Source organism: Trypanosoma brucei, chromosome 7 (genome assembly GCF_000210295.1).
Source record: "Trypanosoma brucei gambiense DAL972 chromosome 7, complete sequence".
In the NCBI taxonomy this organism is placed as follows: Eukaryota; Euglenozoa; class Kinetoplastea; order Trypanosomatida; family Trypanosomatidae; genus Trypanosoma; species Trypanosoma brucei.
This window is the reverse complement of record NC_026740.1, coordinates 353410-372105: the sequence shown is the minus strand read 5'-3', so window position 1 is coordinate 372105 and position 18696 is coordinate 353410. Positions and strand designations below refer to the sequence as shown.

The window sequence follows — 18696 nt, the reverse complement described above, 5'->3', positions numbered from 1 at the left end:
CGCTGAAATAAGTATAAGATAATGTGGATCAACTTTAAGGTGTCTGGCAAGAGGAGAACCGACGGTGGCAACATGACTCCCATAAGGCAGTCATTCCGGTACTTCTCTCCCTATATTCCTTTGACTGTGGGGAGGGGTAGGGAGGGGCATAAACCCAAACATATCACGTGACCATTAACATATACGTATATATAAAGGCGCACAGAGTTATGAATTTAATAGGCAAATACCTCAAACCCATAAACAAGACGGCATCGACCTTGTTTCTACTTCTACAAATTCCCTTCAGGCTTCCCTCAAAGTTTGTTGAAGTCCTCTGTGCGGCGGCAGTGCCGTTGAGCGCCCCTATGGTAGAGCTGCGCAATACGGTCAACCTCATGGGAAAGATCAATTATCTCCGCCACACGGTTGTCACCCACACGTCGAATCTTCACCACACATTCCAGCGGTATATCAATTGTGTACGCATTTTGCGGTGCGATCACGTTGCCGTCCTTGCAGACAAAGTAGGAGTAAAGGCCTTGAAGAAGATGGAGATGTGAAACTACGAGAACAGAGTGGTCACTTGCCTGAATGTCGTGAATGAGCGGCTCAAGTCGCGCATTAAACACTTGGTGTGTACACTCGCCGTTAGGCCACGCGGTCAGGTAGGGGTCATCCAAAATATTCCTAAGCGTCCCAGGCATCGTACGACGCACGTCGGATAAAAGCATTCCCTCACAATCCCCACGGTTGATGTCGTCGAGTGTAGGGAGGTACGACACACGACAATTCACGGCTGGGCTGGTTGAACCAGATGCAAAATATGGATCTTGCGACAGCTCGTTGCGTTTATCAAAGTAATGTACAGTTTCCGTACAGCGAACGGCGCAACTACTCATCACAACAAACCGCTCTGCTCCATGTTCCCGGCGAAAGTACTCAAATATCGCCCTACCATATGCTCTACCCCGCTCCGTGAGTGGTGAGTTTCCGCCGATACGCTGGTCAACGAGATCGATGTACTCTCCAGAGCGTGTGAGGTAAATATTGTGAGAGCATGGGTTCAAGTTGTGCAGCATATACGCCAAGCGTGAAGGCATCCACCCGGATATATTGTTGAGTGAAAAAACCTCTCCATTTTCAACGCGAATGTATGTAAGGTCCTTGTCTACAACGGGGTCAAGTGAGGTGTACACTGCCTCCAACTGCTCCATTTTTTCATAATACTCTTCGACAAACCTGTCGGAGGCGCCAGTGACCATTTCCTTCGCAAGAAGAACGTTGTTCCGTATACGTTCAGACACTGTGTTAATAACTTCAACAAACACGACGCGTCCCTGTCGGATGTGCCCCGTTTCCATCACTGCGTTAAATAAGGCCATGCGACGGACCGAAGTAACATTGCTTCCAGCAAGTACAGCAACGCCATCTTCCTGGTGAATGAAATGTGTCATGTCGTGCGCAATGGCCTTTGCTACCCGCAATTCCATATCTACGTCCTGTGTTATGTCACAAGAAGCGGGTTGTCTTGGCGCTAGTTGATGCACATAATTGTCGTAGGTGAAAATAGAACTTTGCAATCCGTTCCACTGAAAGTAGCGCTGAATCTGCCGCGCAGTGTACATTTTCCCACGCGCTGGAAGTCCCACCATTATTACAATAAGGCTCCCCATCATGGGTCGCGGAAGACTGGAAAAGTCTGGATGTGTTGCTGTCAGAGGAGAATCTTCTTGCAAACCCTCACCCAGTACACCATCGAGTTCCTGCGGGGGGCTGCGAGCACCACCAGAGGAATCACAGATGCAGTGACTCATTAGGAGCTCCACTATTTCTCGCGTGTCGCTTCTAACCGCAAGATCCATCGGAGTTTTGCCCTCTTTGTCTGTTGCCGTCACGTCGGCGCCGAACTCAAGAAGAACCCTAGCCACCGTGACGTGTCCCATAAGACAGGCAAGATGCAGAGGTGTGCGCCCGTGATAATCAACACAATTGCAATCCGCCCCACCACTAAGCAGAACGCGTATGCCAACCGTGTCACCTGACGCGGAGAGTTGGCACAGTTCGACTGCAAGCATGTGGGCTATCGTTTGATCAATCGATTCGTCGGTGGGTGCCTCCTTTGGGGACGTCGCCGCCATATTCTCAGTCAAATAAAGTGTAGCCAGTTGGTCATCAATTCGCGCAATTTCCTCCTGTATAGCAGCCATGCGATTAAAGGCAGTCTGCACGGGCAGGCGCCCTGAGCACACCAGGCAGTCCATCGGAGCTGGGCGCATAGTCGTGGCTGGAAGAGAGAGCGCGTGGGGCGCAAACAAGGTGGAACATTACAAAGGGAGTAATAACAACAAAATAAGGGAAGAAAACAAAGGGAAAATAACATAACTCGGGTACCGTAAAGAAACAAAAGAGTAAATGTAAGAATGAATGGTACGGGAACAAAGAGGAACAGGGTGGTAAAGGACAAGCAGGAGGGGGAGTCACTTTACTTTCCATTTACTACATAGCAAACGAATATGTGATGTTTACCCACCGCAGTCAAAACCACTATGAACCTAATGGATATGAAACTCAACTCAAGTGCGAATACGAACAAATTATGGAAATACAAAGGTAGAAATGCGACGTTTAAATACTTCACACACACACACACACACACACACAAGTTTAAGGTAACGGGTGGGGTACTGAAGGTATATCTTCTCTTCTCTGTCAAACGCGCTGCCATCACGTGGCGTTTGAACCCGCATAATTCAATACATTACCACCACAACAATACGCACCGAGTAGTGATAGTAGTAGTGTTGTTGTTGCGCTATGTGCTTACATCCGCCAGCATATGTCACCACACCCTCTAAAAGGACGGAACAACGAAAAAGTAAAGTATCAACTACCATTGGGATCCGACATATGAGGCCCCCATCCGTCCGTACTGTAACTCACAAGGCACGAACGCTTCTTTTAAACATCGTAAGAGTGTTCTTCAGCAGCATGCTCACAGTCACAGGACCAACACCGCCGGGCACAGGTGTGATATAAGCGGCTCGCTTACGCGCCACATCAAAGCAAACGTCACCCACAAGACGATATCCCGGCACCTTCGATGGATCGGCGACGGGTGTGGTGCCCACGTCAATAACTGCAGCACCAAGCTTGATCCACTCCCCGCGAACAAGGCCCGGCTGACCTGCAGCAGACACAACTATATCGGACGCTCGAACAATGTCCGCAATGTCACATAGTGGCGTCGCGGAGTGCACTACAGTAACCGTGGCATCTTCATTTGCCAGCAAAGTGGCAACGGGCAGACCAGCGATGTCACCCCGTCCAAGCACCACTACCCGCTTTCCACATATTTCCACGCCACTGCACTTAAGCAACTCCATGACGGCAGATGCGGTGCACGGAACAATGGCAGGATTGCGTTCCCTAATGTGGAGCTGACCCACATTGACTGGAAGTAAACAGTCTGCATCCTTCTCCGGCTTAATCTTCGATAACGCTGCCACCTTGTCGATGTGCGGCGGAAGCGGTAACTGCACAACGATGCTATGGCATGCTTCCTCCTCGTTTAACCTAATCACCTCCCGTTCCAAAGCTTCCTGCGTAACATTTGCAGGGAGTTCCACACTAAAGTTGCGAAACCCGCAAGCGGCAGCGGCCTTACGTTTCAAGCGGACATACGTTTGAGAGTCCTTACGCTTACCGCAAATGATGGTGGAGAGCCCCGGACGTCTTCCTTTGTAACGGCGTTCCAACAATGCGACCTCTTCAGTCAGTTCCTTTTGAATGGCCTTCGCCACCGCTCTGCCGTCAATTACAACCGCCTCAGGCATTACTCGTGCGGGATGAAGCCGAATGAAACGAGTTGGAAAGAGGTGACCCCCCGTAAAGCGCCTCAAGAGGGAACAGAATGAAAAAATAAAGGCAATGTCGCTCAAAGAAGGGAAAGGGTGACAAAGCAAACAAACGAAAGGGACGTCTCGTGTCAAGAAAGAACAAAAAACAAAATACACTATAAAATTTTTTTTAAAAGAACAAATACCTGTGAGAAAATGCTAAATCTCTTGTCTGAAGGTGCTAAATGGTGCACTAAAACTCCCTTCTGCTTTATTTAATGTGATACGTGTGGTTGGGTAATACAACTGCTTGTACCTCAGCTTAAGAAGCCGCCCCGTTCCACTTAACGGAACGCTAATATAAACGAAATATCAAAAAAGGGATGAGAAAAAATAAAACATGGTTTTACCTCCCCCACCATTCACAAAGCATAAACGGAATGGAAACGTAAGTCCCACAAACAGAAGGAGAGGAACCGCAACGCGGTATCATACTTAAATTTATGGATCACTTCAGGTAACAAATTGTCCTCGTAAGGAAGACACAGAGCGTAGGGACCACGCGGTAATGATGTCGGCCGCAAAAGAGCGACGTTTCATTAAAAACGCATTTGTGAAAACAAAAAAAATTATATCATAAAAAGAAAAGTAAAAGAAAGAAAGAAAAAAATGTAAGATACTTATGACTCAGTGCATCTGCGCTACGCTGCGTAAAGAAAGAGAGAATTAGAGAGAGAACGGAAATAACAATGGCACTGCACCTGCGACAAATAAGTGCATGTATATATCTCTCTGCATGTACGAACGTAAGATCTATAAGATAAGCACCCACAGGCATACGTGAGCCCGTCACAAGAAAGGAAAACAAAAACAAAAAATGTGTAAATCTATGAGAAAGCGTGCATTAGCATAGCAGAAGAGGGTTGCAGGCCGCAGTCACCTTCACGTCACACACACACACACAAAAAAACGCAAACACAAACACATATAACAAGCACATGAACACATGTGACTGTTGTAAAGAGTAAATATTCACGCCATTGCATTTAATTCGATTGTTGTATCCATCAAACATTGCCTCAATCCTTGCGTTGTCACATAAATACGCACGGTCGAAGGGTAAATACTAAAGGAGGGAAGACACTTGTACCCAAATTTTTTCTATTTATTTTGTATTTATGTGATTATTTTTTGTCGTATTCACACCCAGAATCCCTTCAGATTTTGTTCCAGCCGTGGAACCCCCATTCAAAATTAAAAAAGAACGGACAACTTTATAAAAAAGAGGGAAGAAGCAAAAAAAAAAAAGACAACAAATAAGGTAAATAAAACGATCAAGAGAGAAGTTCACCTTCGAAGATTCGGGCAGCGACTGGTCTCACACACCAGTCAATCTATGGAAAACTTTAAAATCTTATCTAAAGCAAGGAAAGTAATTAAGAGCGGGTGGAAATAGGCATATATATATTGAAAGCACAAAAAAGGAAACGAATAGCTTCTACTAACATAACCATACGACATCGCCTCATTTTTTTTCTGGCGACGGCGGACCGTTAGTCACTTCTATGTATTTTGCAGTGCATGCAAGCCCAGCAATAGAGAAATAAAGAATAAAAGTGAGGGGAAGGAAGCAGTAAAATAAATAAAATCATGAAGCAAACAATATGACGCAACATGCTTGCTGTATATGAAGAGTGATAATTATCGAGTAGGGCTCACCTCAACACCGCTTTGGTATCAAAGACCGTACAGAAGGTCTGGCAGCGGGAAACGACTGGCCTCATGGAAGCAGCTTCTCTTGAAGAGGTCGTACACACCTCCCGATCTCGCTGATATATTGCAACTGATTGCATCCTTAATAACTGGCAGAAGCACAACCACCTCATCACAGGGTCGACCCGTTGGGATATTAAACCGCAGTCGGCTCACATAGACAGCTGCGGCTGCTAGTGCAGAGAGTCTATACTGCCTGTATTGCGTGCGAATGGCAAGTGTTGTAAGGATGTATGTGAGAAACGAGTACTGCTTTTCACATGCTGCAGGTTCCTGCTGCCACAAAAAACCGAATCCCACGTTGCTAAGCGTAGCGTACACGACATTGCAGTCCAGTACTTCAAATATACGGTTGGTTGTCGCAATCAGGACACCCACCTTGTATGTTTTCCCACAAAGTCTAACGGAGTCACGCAACGGGAAAAGGCACTTTTCCTCCACCTTCGACGCTAGCAATAGAATAGCGTAGGCCGTGAGGTATTCGCGATCGGGTTGGATGGTTGCACGGAGTAAATAGCGGTCAAGTATAGAAACTGCGAGGAAGAATGTCTCCAACTGCAGATTCAACTCCACATTGACAAGCAACATCCACTCAACGAGCCCTTCTCGCACGTGCGACGGCATCGTATGCTGCGCATTAACCACATGCACGCTGTGTGTATCCTCGTCACCCATTGCTATTAGATCGTTAAGAGTCAAATTATAATAAGGACCCCCAAACGTTGTCGTTTCATCGGTGGGAACGGGAATGTCCATCACAACTTGGCAGACAGAATCGATATCTGAGCCGTGTAGGATTAGAGCGTCTTCTACGCGCTGCCGCGCATACGGACCTAACTTCTTCGTGCATTCCCTTAGAAAATGTAGTGTATCGGTTTCTCGCAGTAGAAGCGCCAGTCGGAGCCAGTCCTTAAGGTCCTGCAGAGCAAATTCGAACCCCCTGCAGAGCATCCACCGGCGGAGGTTCAGCACAAACAAAACGCGGTAACTCAAAGGTTGTGCTTTCGTTGATAAATCAATTAGCTGTCGCGTCCGCTCCGCGGCGCTTTCGCGGAGGCGGTGAAACTCCTCAGACAGTCGCTGTTTCAATCGCTCAGTGTCGTTCGTGTACATAAGCTCTAGGTTGCAGAGAGCATTTCGCATACTCTTCTGCAGCATGACGCATGTCATTTCAGTACTCGGTTGATTGGATTGTGCAGTGTTTTTAGGCGACGTCCCTCCCCCCTGACATCGGTGCTTGTCTTTTTTCGATTGTACATTCCAAAGATGCTTCGGTACGGGAAGGAAAAAGTTACTGTTATCCAACTGCTGCTGAATGTTGACGTCTATTTCACAGAGTAAACTATCGCTGCTGCTACTGGTATTGTAACTCATCTTCCCCACGAATCACTTTCTGACACACACACAAAAAAAAAAAAATGTATCCGTACCAGTCACCTTCGCTGAACAAACCCTTGCTGAAATTCCGTCAGATGATGGACTCCTCAGTACAAAAACGGATCCTTCTGCCACTTGTTACTTTTCTGTTCCTGTGCAGTACTGCACTTACCTCAGTTGACAAGTTAATTACTAAAAGGCCCCCTTTCGCTCCAAAATTCTATTTGTTCTATACGTCACACCACACCTGTCTGTAGCAGTTTGGGTGTATGAAATGTGGGAAAGTTTTTTTTTTGCGTGTAAATCTAAACAAATGCTATTTAAAAAAACCGGAAAACAAACGCTAAGGGAAAATAGACGTAGCCAAAATAATATTTATCACCTACCTAGTTTCTTTTTATCTTTTTTGTTTCTTTTTTTTTTTGCGTTTTAATCCTTCCCCCCTTGTTAATATGCCCTGTTTTAAAGTAAACAATAAAACACAAAAAAAAATAGAAAAGGGAAATGACTTACAAAAGCAGAGCGGCGAGACATGTATTAACTGACACTTTCCATCTACCCCAACTTTTCACCTTTCACGTTTCTCTCCCTCCTCTTTGTAGTTAACTGCAACCCTTCATAAATAAGCTTGATAACACTATTCACTATCCTCTTTCTCCCTTGCCACGCTGCAGCACCTCAACAATACAAAGAGATGCGGAGGATGATATGAAAGAAAAAAAATGACAGTGGTAACAATTCAAGTTCTAAACATTGAGAAACTTTTGCTCCAAAAATTCCGGCGACTCAACGGCCGTTCGATTGAGTTATGGCAATGGTGTTTTCCCTCGTAGGTTTGCTATACGGCCCATTTATATTCCTTTCTTCTGTCTTGATAATGCCCTGCCGGCCACTTGCTAAGCCTCCAAAACAGTGAAAAGAAGAAAAGAACAGAAAAGAGAAAATGAGAAAGAAGTTCAGAAGAAAGAACAGTATATTAGAGAAAAGTAGAGGAGGATATCCCTCAATTCCCTTTTGTTTGTCTCCACAAAAAAAAGGGGGAGCAGACAAAGCAACAAAAGCAATACACCGCGCGAGTGCAAAAGAGAGGGACAAATGCCAATGAGGTTCATCGGATAACCGGCGATGTCTTCATCGAAAGAAGGAAAAAAAAGCAAATGTTCCCCCTCCTCCCTAAATGGAGAAGTCAGCCAGCAACCCCTTGTTCCCTTTAACTATCCCTCCTCATCATCATCTTTGCTTTCCGCTATCGCCGCGAGAGTGCGTATATGCTGTATCATCTGCTGGTTAGTTACAGTAAAACATGAAGATGATGGAGTAGAGACACCACTAGCTGCAGCATCATCAGTTGCTTTTGAAAGGCAAGCAATAAAACGTGTATTCCACAGCAACACTTCTGTGCAAACCTGAGCCAGCAACTCCTCTTTACACTTCTCGTCACGCAGCAGCGACCGAACGTTTCTGCACAATTCCTCAAGCTCGATCCTCCACTTATGGTAAAAGACTTCTGCTACGGCTAGCACGTCGATGTGTTCATCGTTCTGTAGGACACGATTAATGAGCGGGAAATGGTGTTTCATAATTGAAAGTACCAATCCGCTACGCAAAGTCTTCTCAAGTTCTTCCAATGCGGAATAGTCTGGGCCAAGCATTGGTGCACCACCGTTCCGGATAGCTTCTTGCCACTCATTGAGAATATAGCGCACATTATTCTGTAGGAAAGCGAGGTTCCGGTGCTCCCGCTGATCGGGATCACAACGACTGGTTTCCAATAGCTGTGCGGTGACACTACAGAGCAAACGTTCAACTTCAACGCGAAGAAAGGAAAGATTGCCTGCTAGGACGGCAAAGCGTGATGAACTGTCCGCCATGTCACTAGCTCGTTCCTCTTCAATGATTCGCCAAGCAATCTGTTGCAGCTCTTCGAAACCCACGTCATCCTCAGAAGAAATGTTTTTGTTTCCATCGCCGCCCACACCAGTGGTACCACTTGCGGTCGCACCGTTGCCATCGGCGTTATCTTTTTGCACTGATTGATTAGCCAGCGCCGTTGCCTTTGCGTACCCCTCCTCTGTATCACTACCGTTGAAGCCGCATCCGCTGGTAATGGTGACGAGTGCTTTGGTAAATGCCGCGTAATGCTTTATTAATGGATGAATGCGTGCCACCCAGTCACTTACTCCTTGTTTATCCTCTGCCCTAAGAAAGGAGTCCGCTAGGGTGGGAACGTCAGCCAGGCGAAGTGCTCGTACTTGGCGTTCGAAAGTTTGCTGGAATGAAGGCCACAACTGCAGCAGCAGCGAGTCGTAAAACCCCTCCAAACAGCATAACCTCCGCACATCCTTCATGAGCGAATTGAAATCATGGCATAACCGTATCAAAATAAGCAATCCATAGCAATCATTGCCGCATACCGTGTTGACGGCGGTCTGGGGGTATTGTTCATGCAAACCACGCCAAACACCATTATTGGTGTTCTGTGCTAACAACACCTCGGCTACATAATCCACGATAAACTGTATAGTTGGCTTGAACACATCCACGAATACAGACATGTCTCCCGAAAAAAAAGTGAAGGTGAATATGAACTCGTGGGTGACAGCGTCGCACAGCAGTATGTTCAGTGAGCGAAATGTCTCCTCGTACGAGTGTAAGCGCCACTTCGCCTGCTCAACAGTCGGCACAAGCGGCGGGGCAAAGACATTCTGGAGGATTACGGCACGCTCACCCAGCTCAAAGGCCGATTGTGAACTGGGAGCCTCGTCGTCTGTAATTAACGGTAGTTCATTGACCCACGGAACCGCAGACACTTTGTGAGGTGCGGTTTTGTTCGCTGTCGAAGCCGTATTCTCCATCAAATTAAGCGTCATCACATAATGACAAATGCGCTCCAGATAGAGTTTGGACATGATGTCGTAGTAGTCGCGACGCAGTTCGCTATGCAGAGCCTTAACGATACAGTAAGGCAACGATGCCGGAGACTCCGGGTTCGTTTGATTACTCATGTCGCCCACATTAGAGGGACAGAGAAGTGTGACCGCCTCGTCTATCAAACGGGAGTAAAAGGTTGTTGGTTTCAAGATGTGTTCCTGTTGAATGGACACATTGGTGTTCTTCACGCTTAGCAGGGCAATTTTCTTCGCGAGGAACCGCTTCGCTTTCGTACATGCAAGCACCGTCAGGCGATTAAGCAGTTCAATCTGCTCATGGTACATTTTGAATTCGAGCAACGGTACCTGCACAGTTTCTCTGTTACCAGCGTCCGCCAAAACAGGGATGGCACTGGCACCAGCAGGAACGGCAGTGTAGCAACCACTGTCTTCCTTTACAAGGAGAATATTGGTGTACCTTCTGCTTTTTCTGAGAATACACAACAATTCCTGCACGCTGTGTTTGAATTGTGGACCTAGCTCCTCTTCACCCCCCTGGGTAATGATTCGCACCACCTGAGGAGACACAAGCAAACGCTGCAAAACAGTCCGCACAGCACGACCTGCTGAAGTCGCGTTGCCATGCTGAAGCATCACTCGATGGAGTTGCTGACGCACGTCCTCAATACCCTGCCTGGTGGTGTCAAGACTACTAATGAAGCGGTGCAAAATATCGGCGATATCTTTCAACGAGCTATCGCAGTCCTTCAGCAGGTAATGTAGCGTGCCCATCGTGTCGTCGGTAAGAAAGTTACGCACAAAGCCGTCACATACGCTCTGCATAGAGCATTCCCCCAAAATTTCTTCCATGCTGGCACTCCCACTGCGAAGAGATTCGTCTCGACTTGCATCGTCACCGCTGCTGGCGCGTGCGGTCTCTCCGTTCCTAATGTAGGACTCAATGAAGGCATCGTCAAGTTCCACAGAAGCGAATTCACTCCATTCCGCATCAGCAATCATCTATTCGTACACACTTCACTTGCCCAACCCTGAAGTACGAGCTCGCTCTGCTTCCTTTTCTACTTCTTCTCCTTTGGTCCCCGTCTGGTATCGCTGACTAGAGAGACGCCCACCTCCGCACGAACACCTAATTCCTTCTGATGTGGCTATAAGATGCGTCAGAATTCGCGTCTGCCAAAGACTGCGTAATGGGAGGGTATATTCGTCCTTTTGGGTTGTGTGGTAAACTTCGGAGAGAGAACAGAGGAAACATTCGGGATGTTGCAGCATCAGACACTCTAACTGTGGGAAATGAAACTATCCAGAATAATTCACTGAAACAGGAACAGGAAAATAATCAAATAAAAATTGGAAACGATGCCAGGCAATGTGAAGTGCAAAATGCTGCATTCCAGTTCCGTGCGAACACGTAGATTCAGACTTCATCCGTTCTCTTTTTCCATCAAACATTCCTTCTCACACTGTCGTAACTTTTAAGATGTTGGAGGCCTTTTATTCTCCCCTTACCTCCGTGCCAGAGGAAGTGGCACCGGAAGTGGAGATAACCGCTCGGTCAAATGCTTCCAGAGGTGCGTCCGATTCCTGTGGGCGCACAAGTTTCTGTGATACTTGTGCCCACAAACCGAACCGGGCGCGCGCCGCAGAGACGTTACGATGCAACGCCAAAACTTTCGTAAATGCTGTGGTGCTGGGAGGAAACGGTGCTTGCAAAAGCAGTAATGAGGCCTCGTAATGGCCGGAATCGCGACCACTGCTAACAGGACGTACGCGTTCAACAAGATAGATGGAACCTGGAACCTTTGTAAACTCGTCCACGTCGTCTCCTTCGTAGACGCGGAGGCCCCAATAACGCCTCAGGAAAGTCGTGCAGAATAGTCGTTCATTAGACGAAGCTTCCAAAAATAACGACGGCCACCTGGAGCGGAGGCGAAATAGAGAAGCCTCAAGATCAACTATGGATAAAAGACGACGTGCGCACGACGCGAGAGCCCTCAGTAGCTGAAATGGCAGCCACTCCTCGGTGTTAATTACTACGCGAAAGAGGTCAACACAATCATCATTAGACGAAGACTGGCCAACATAGCTGGCAGAGATGCCGGTAATGTAGCTAAGTCGGCACTCCACCAGACCCTCGTAGCCTACATGTTGAAGAAGGGCCTCCCCAATCAGCCGCTGCAACTCGTCATACATGCTATTGTGACCGCCACGACGAGGTTTTGCCACAACCACAGGTTTTATACCATCGAGAACACAACTAGAGCACTTTTCCTCACCAACTGTCGGAGGACTCAAACTAGTTACCTTCGATAGATATTCCTGCAACGACGCGGGTGCTTTGCCATGTAGGGATCTGTAGAAATCGCATACCACTGCCCTCTTTCCTTCGTGTTTACCTTTTCCGAGGTAGACGTACTCCAGGTGACTAGGTGTTTCAAGTGCAAAAAGGTTTGAAGGCAGCCGTAGAATCACCCGCCAGTGATTCTTCCCGCTAATGGTTGTGATGACCTCACTGATTGGCGGGAAGGATGCTGGGAAATGCTGGTTACAATCTTGATAAAGCGTTAAAAGGCTCACTACACGTAATTCATCCTCTCCCCTCGGCTGCGGGGGGTCAGGGAGACCCAGTTCCATCCGGTAGTACCGATGCAGAAGAAAGATAAGTGGATACTCACTCCTTAGTGGTACAACCCGGATAACTGTACCGGACACATTAACCCCCTTGTTTGTGTCTGCGCTGATGCCCTTAACAGTTAATACATTGTTCTTTGCATCATACTCATGCACAACTTTATGTAAGCCCCGTTGTTGAGCAAGTAGATGTTGATACCATGCGATAGTGCTTTTTGGACAATGGTGAGATGGGTGGCCCGAACCTTCCAACTTTAAGCCCCGCTTCGCCTGCGTCGTAGGTCTAGGTGCTGCACAGTAACTTGTCCACACATTCGTTAAGAGTTTCTCAAGTGCCGCTCGCCTCGAATCACCCTCTGTAGCCTCCAACGACGCTAACAGGCATTCGGCACCCGTCCCTGAGTCTACCTGTAATAATTCCCAGCGGTAATTGCACCTAATCACCCTATCTCCCTCGACACATGCGTCGCTGCCAACGCAACGGATTGTGAGCTCGCCAGGAATAGTACAATTGTCAAAAAAATAATAAAGTCGTTTTTGAATTTCGACGATTGGCACCAATAAGGGAAACTGACTCTCGAGAAACAACCTGCACAACTCATCACGTGTTGGGCTTGGTCCACTCCAGTCACGACAGGAAGCAAGCTGGATCCTCACATTAGTGGTGATCTCAAGTTCCAGGGAAACATTTTCCCCATGAGTTGTGAAAACCTCGCTGTTCTGTAGGAACCACGAAACGAAATTCCTAAATGTGCACGCACCACCTTTCTTGAATTCCTTAAGCGGAAAGGCCGCCTCCTCAAGGGAAGGGACCTCCACCGACCAACGGCTGGCGTAACGTATCAAATTTTCTCGTACCTGGAACAGCAGCGTAGACTCCTGCAACTTTACCTCCTCCATCAATCTCTCGCCGGAGTAGAGGCGCAACACCAACGCTCCCCCGTTATCGTTACCGGTCGTGTCGTCACGTCCGTTGGAACCACCACCAGTTCCGCCGCCACCCGATAATGAGGAGGAGCGGCAGCGTTCCACTATATAGTGGAATTGGGGGTCATAGTGCATGAGAGTTGAAACAATCCCGCGGGTCATCCGCCACTTGTTAAAGTAACATGGTGTGAAATAGTGAAGATGCCACTTTAACGGATCCTCAGCTGAATTCTTGAACATTTCGAGTATTTTGCACTCAATGACATTCATCTCCAAAGCACTCGTGAACCGCAGCTGGGAGTACCCGCCAGGAACTAGGGGGATGGGTAATCGAAACTTTTTTGAATAGGGAGGCGGTTTCGGTAACGAAGTGCTGCCCAATGCACGTGAGGCGATGACGACTGGTGCGCGTGGACCATTTTGCAGATCAACTGAGGTGAAAGTGGCCCCCTTGCTCCACCGCACACGCTTTATCATCCTAGCAATACCTCGAATCGAATCCATTTCGTTGAACTGCAGCACAACTTGGCCAGTATCGTCGAAGTACTGAACGGTCGCATTGGCGAAACTGCCTCGTACCACACCCAATTTCCTCAAAGAGGCTTCTACATCGATAACCCGTACAGTTACTGAAGGACGCTGATCGTTATCCCCGCTACCCCCAGATTTCTTGTTGCGATTTGTACTGGAGTTCACCTCAGTAAGGGTATACACGTGTTCTTTTCGCTGGTGATCAATATCGGAGTAGCGGTGAGAATCGCCGACACCGGCTGATTGGACCATTGCTGAGTGGCACGGAAACAACAGCGAGCACGCAGCTTCAGCGGAACTAAAACAATTTGTTGCAGTCACTACATGGCCACCTGTCGTAGTCGCCATATAAAACTTGAAATCCATTCTCCCCGCAGAAGTAAGCAGCATCATTGGGCTCCGCACATATTCGAGGGGTAAGGACTCTTGAAGATAGCACATGTGACCAAGCAATGACGCGCAGCGGGGAAGCATTGGAATGGTAGCCGGTCGACCTCTTTCACTCAGCCACACATCAATGTCAAGCCGGCCACAACTCCTCATATAATCCTCCACACGAGTAGGAGACCAATAGCCACACAGAAACTCAAGGCCCGCCTGTAGGAGCTGTGCGTGAAGGAGGGGTATTGACCAAACTGAGTTGGCAACCTTCCGCACGCATGTTGCATCCACCAACCCTGTTATGGTGTCAATGGCTCCCTTCGCCTCGAGGAGCGAAACAGTTTCCTCATCAATTAGACTTTGTTGGGGGTCGTCAAGGCAGTCACCATAAACTAAACCACTACTGTCCTTTAACCTAACGAGAGGTACGTTAAACATCTCGACGTTCTCTGAACGGTCGTGCACGCCCCACGAGACCGCGATAGCACCCAAGTCGGTGCAAAGCTCCCTATCTTTGCACTTCATGTGGCTGAACTCCAAGTGATATGCGTTGACATCGGGACTCCATACTCCTGGTTCCTTTCCGCACGAAAGTACCAAGTTGAGTTCCCGTTCTGATTCGCTAACAAGATGCTGTTCCTTTACTTCTGCATCTCGCTGCACTATCTGTAGCGCCTTGTGCAGTACCTCTTCAAGTAACGCGTCAGCGGTCACATCCCCAAGATGCCGCTCCCGGGAGTACGGCTCCCAAGCATCTGTTTCGTAAATGGAACAGTGAATTCGGTTCCCCACTTTGTCTAGCGCTTGATTGCCACTGGACGAAGTTGCTGATAATTTCCCTCCATCAGTGACTACCTGGCGAGAGAAGAGGAGCCGCACCTGAAGGTCCATGCTGCAGAGAAGACTTCGTGTACCTGCTGCCTTTTCCACCCAGTGCTTAATGGCGTGGCACCCTTTCTGTGCATCGCCCTCTCCGCAAATCTGAAGAAGCTGTACCGCCTGCGACTTCACGCGTTCGGCAACCAGATCAGGGGATGTTCCGCACACGCCAGAAACAAGAACGATTTCAACGTTCTTGTCGACGAACCAACTGAGGGATCCGTCAATGAGTGGCTTTTTCACTGGAACGAGGTCGAGTACAATGCTCTGTGCACCGAGGGCTCGACGGAAAGCTGTCTCCACGGATGGCATTGTGCAAAACAATGGGAAGGAGACACGAAACATTCATATACGCAACCAACTCCTCTTTTCGTTCTATATTGTGTGATGATTTCTAACTCTTGCTCAACTGCAATATATATATGTATAGTGCCCGTATATATATATATATATATATATATATGTGTGTGTGTGTGTGATGAGTGGGACCTTAGTCCCTCTACCTTCTTCCTTCCAGACGTTTGGAGCTACCGACGTCGACTTGTAGCGTAAAAATATATGAGTGAGAGGAGAGCCCCCTTCACTGTTATTTGGCCCTTCGGCTCCTCCTCCGATTCCTCTCCCTGTGGAGCAAGCGTGGGTGCCATTAAGGAAGAAAGAAAACGTGCGACGAGTTCCGTCAAGTTTCCCAAAACAAAGGTAAAATACAGGTAAGAATAAATATAAATCAGAAAACACAAAGTGCAAAAAAGAAAATAAAAACAACAATAGGAATACAAATGCGCACACCATGCAAAAAAAAAAAAGGAAGGGTGGAGCTCTCGAAAGGCAGGGGTAACAACTTTCCCATGTTCACAGTGAATATAAAAAATAATACACCAAGTGAAACAGAATCCCATGGGGGAACAGTAGCTACATTGTATATGTTTCCTTCGTTATATAAATACAGTATAGTGAATAGTATGCAGAGGTGTAACGCTTCCCCAGATAAGGGAAAATAACTAATAACAGATTGGTGAGTATTCTCACTCCACCTGCTCATTACCCCATAGCACTTCTTCAATTTCAAAGAATTTCTCATATGGGACACAATCTAACACTTCCCTCGCACCATTTAAGGTTTTCGCCTTTTCAAAGTCTCGTGCCGCTTTGTCATATAGACCCAATGCCTTGTACCCGAGCGAGCGCCTAAGAAGAACAGTAGGATCACTTTGGTCTCGCTGAAGCATGAAGTTGAGGTCTTCCAGCATACCTTTTGTGTCCCCCAACTTTTGTCGTGCCCTCGCCCGCTCATCGTAAAAGAATGACGGCGGGTCACTGTGAGAGGTAATAGCTCGCGTAAGGGCCTTTTCCGCATCATTTATATTCTTCCCTGAACATAGGTATGCGACTCCCAGCGCGTAGCAATAATTTGAGCACTCATTCAATAGCGGTTGGCAAGTAGCCGCCTGAAGTAAATCATCGGCAGCGCCACAGAAGTCCCGTAAGGCATACTTTGATCGACCGCGTAGGTAATACAACTCTGCAGTCGCGTACCCAAGACTCACAATATTGGCCAAGTCCTCCAGAACGGCGTCGTAGTCCCTCACAGCAAAATGACACTCGGCCTGTTGGAGAAGATACCGATGGTTCTTGCTGTTGAGTGCGACCGCCTCTTTAGCGAATTCTAGCGCTTCCAGATGCCTCCCCAACTTGCTCACCACAACGGAAAGGCTATTTAACACCTCCGGGTTGCGGAACTTGTATTTGCACACTGTCTTCTGCAGGTCATCATATGCTCCTTGGAGATCACCGCAAAGTAGCAGAGCCGTTCCGCGTCTAAAGTACAGCACGGGATCGTCTGGAATAAGATCAATGCATCGCGTGAACGATGCAGCCGAAAGGTCATAGTACTTAATGTCAAAGTAGACCAAACCAACGCATTCGTGCACAGTGGCATCCTCTTCTTCCAGTTCCAGCGCCCGAGAAAAACACTGGAGAGCTTCAAACAAATTTTTCCGCAAAAAGTGCAGTAACCCAGAATGCACCCAGGCAGCACGAAAAGTAGGATTTAACTCAATAGCTTTATTAAGAATCGCCATTGCCTCCTCGTAATCCTGCGTAGCGACCAGTATCAATGCTTTTGAGTAGTAATGTGACGCGCACTGGGGGTCCAGTTCTATTGCCTTCACTACATCAGTCATTGCAGGTGCGTGGAGACCAAGTAGCAACGCTATGTTTCCACGGTAGAAGTGGTAACGCGCGTTCTCAACGCTTTTTATCACAGCGTATTCCATCTGCTTGAATGCCTCCGAGTGTATGCCAAGTTGAAAGAGGCAAAGAGCACAGTTGGTGTGGTACTCGCTAGATAAATGATCCATCTCCACAGCTCTTTCAAACCGCGAGCGAGCAGGTTCGTATTCCCCGCGTAAGAAGTGCGCTATACCAAGAAGATTGTGTAGAGCAGCCGTTTCTTGGAACTCGAGTCCTTTTGTCAGCACGGCTACCGCACCAGTGATATCTCCGGATGCTAATTTGCAGGTGCCAAGGGAAGTAAGTGCACGGAAGCGAGTGATCTCAGACATCCTTCCTGTTACCTTCTCGGATAAGGAAGCCGCAACAAAGTGATGGGCGAGCGCCTTCATGCCCTGAGCTGCATACACAAGTCCTAACTCATATAGCCACGTACCATTATCTGGCTCTACGTCTGCCGCTCGCACGTAGTCTACGATACTCTCTTTATGTTTATTAAGTTTGCGATATACAGCCGCACGACTCCCGTATGCCGCTGCTAAACGCCGACGATCTATACCGTGTTCCTCCAGCTGAATAGTAAACGTTAGATCGGCTATGGCGACGTGATAACGACCTATTCGGGTGGCAAGGTGTGCGCGCTGGAGAAGCACAGCAACTGAGAGTGGCTTCACCTCAATAGCCAATGATAGATGTTTCATAACTTCCTCTATTTGCTCCTGAGTGTCTGTTTTCATCGCTCTTGCCTTTTCCATGTGCTCTCGTGCAAGGCGCTCACGAGACTCATCCGACATGATAGCAGCGCCCCGAGTCATGGCTCCACGCGTCTGTCACGGAACTCGTGCGACTAAAAGTATTAGCGAGCACGGCAACCTCAAACGCAACTTCCAAACAGGCGCACTATGAAGCAGGACAAATCCCCTGGTTTGTCAACCACCCACTGCCTCACAAAAAAATAAATAAATGGGTTTTTATCTCTTCCTTTCCCTACCTAGTTGTCCACCAGATATCCACTCTATATGTTCTTTCATGAGATGTAACAAAAGAATGGAACAACAGATAACAGCAAAAACTAGAATTTGGAATGCAGGGCTCGGTATTGGACGAGTAGCCGCATAGATGTAAAGCAAAAAAAAAAACTTACTCTCCACGAGGAGAAACCAAACATTTACCCATGTGATGATGTGAGAAACAGCGCCGTTGCACAACCACAAGGCAAATTATGAAACCATCGGACTTCAGGTAATCAGCTTCCCCTA

The 18696-nt window shown here is 47.6% G+C and overlaps 8 protein-coding genes across 8 annotated transcripts; 1 reads left to right on the top strand and 7 right to left on the bottom strand.

Annotated features, from left to right (window-relative positions):
• Nucleotides 1–296: 296 nt before the first annotated feature.
• TbgDal_VII1620 (6-phosphofructo-2-kinase/fructose-2,6-biphospha tase,putative) lies at nucleotides 297–2258 on the bottom strand (the record flags this gene model as incomplete). Its single annotated transcript, XM_011776170.1, has 1 exon — nucleotides 297–2258. The coding sequence occupies one exon, from the start codon at nucleotides 2256–2258 to the stop codon at nucleotides 297–299; it is 1962 nt and encodes a 653-aa protein (XP_011774472.1).
• Nucleotides 2259–2528: 270 nt separating this feature from the next.
• On the top strand, nucleotides 2529–2837 carry TbgDal_VII1610 (hypothetical protein, unlikely; the record flags this gene model as incomplete). The annotated part of the gene is made up of 1 exon (XM_011776169.1): nucleotides 2529–2837. The coding sequence occupies one exon, from the start codon at nucleotides 2529–2531 to the stop codon at nucleotides 2835–2837; it is 309 nt and encodes a 102-aa protein (XP_011774471.1).
• Nucleotides 2838–2918: 81 nt separating this feature from the next.
• On the bottom strand, nucleotides 2919–3815 carry TbgDal_VII1600 (C-1-tetrahydrofolate synthase, cytoplasmic,putative; the record flags this gene model as incomplete). Its single annotated transcript, XM_011776168.1, has 1 exon — nucleotides 2919–3815. The coding sequence occupies one exon, from the start codon at nucleotides 3813–3815 to the stop codon at nucleotides 2919–2921; it is 897 nt and encodes a 298-aa protein (XP_011774470.1).
• Nucleotides 3816–5555: 1740 nt separating this feature from the next.
• TbgDal_VII1590 (cyclin CycB3) lies at nucleotides 5556–6965 on the bottom strand (the record flags this gene model as incomplete). Its single annotated transcript, XM_011776167.1, has 1 exon — nucleotides 5556–6965. The coding sequence occupies one exon, from the start codon at nucleotides 6963–6965 to the stop codon at nucleotides 5556–5558; it is 1410 nt and encodes a 469-aa protein (XP_011774469.1).
• Nucleotides 6966–8182: 1217 nt separating this feature from the next.
• On the bottom strand, nucleotides 8183–10858 carry TbgDal_VII1580 (hypothetical protein, conserved; the record flags this gene model as incomplete). The annotated part of the gene is made up of 1 exon (XM_011776166.1): nucleotides 8183–10858. The coding sequence occupies one exon, from the start codon at nucleotides 10856–10858 to the stop codon at nucleotides 8183–8185; it is 2676 nt and encodes an 891-aa protein (XP_011774468.1).
• Nucleotides 10859–11350: 492 nt separating this feature from the next.
• Nucleotides 11351–15517, bottom strand: TbgDal_VII1570 (hypothetical protein, conserved; the record flags this gene model as incomplete). The annotated part of the gene is made up of 1 exon (XM_011776165.1): nucleotides 11351–15517. The coding sequence occupies one exon, from the start codon at nucleotides 15515–15517 to the stop codon at nucleotides 11351–11353; it is 4167 nt and encodes a 1388-aa protein (XP_011774467.1).
• A 93-nt stretch (nucleotides 15518–15610) lies between these two features.
• TbgDal_VII1565 (hypothetical protein, unlikely) lies at nucleotides 15611–15997 on the bottom strand (the record flags this gene model as incomplete). Its single annotated transcript, XM_011776164.1, has 1 exon — nucleotides 15611–15997. One exon carries the CDS (start codon nucleotides 15995–15997, stop codon nucleotides 15611–15613), a length of 387 nt encoding a protein of 128 aa, XP_011774466.1.
• A 233-nt stretch (nucleotides 15998–16230) lies between these two features.
• TbgDal_VII1560 (hypothetical protein, conserved) lies at nucleotides 16231–18252 on the bottom strand (the record flags this gene model as incomplete). The annotated part of the gene is made up of 1 exon (XM_011776163.1): nucleotides 16231–18252. The coding sequence occupies one exon, from the start codon at nucleotides 18250–18252 to the stop codon at nucleotides 16231–16233; it is 2022 nt and encodes a 673-aa protein (XP_011774465.1).
• Between the last annotated feature and the right edge of the window lie 444 nt (nucleotides 18253–18696).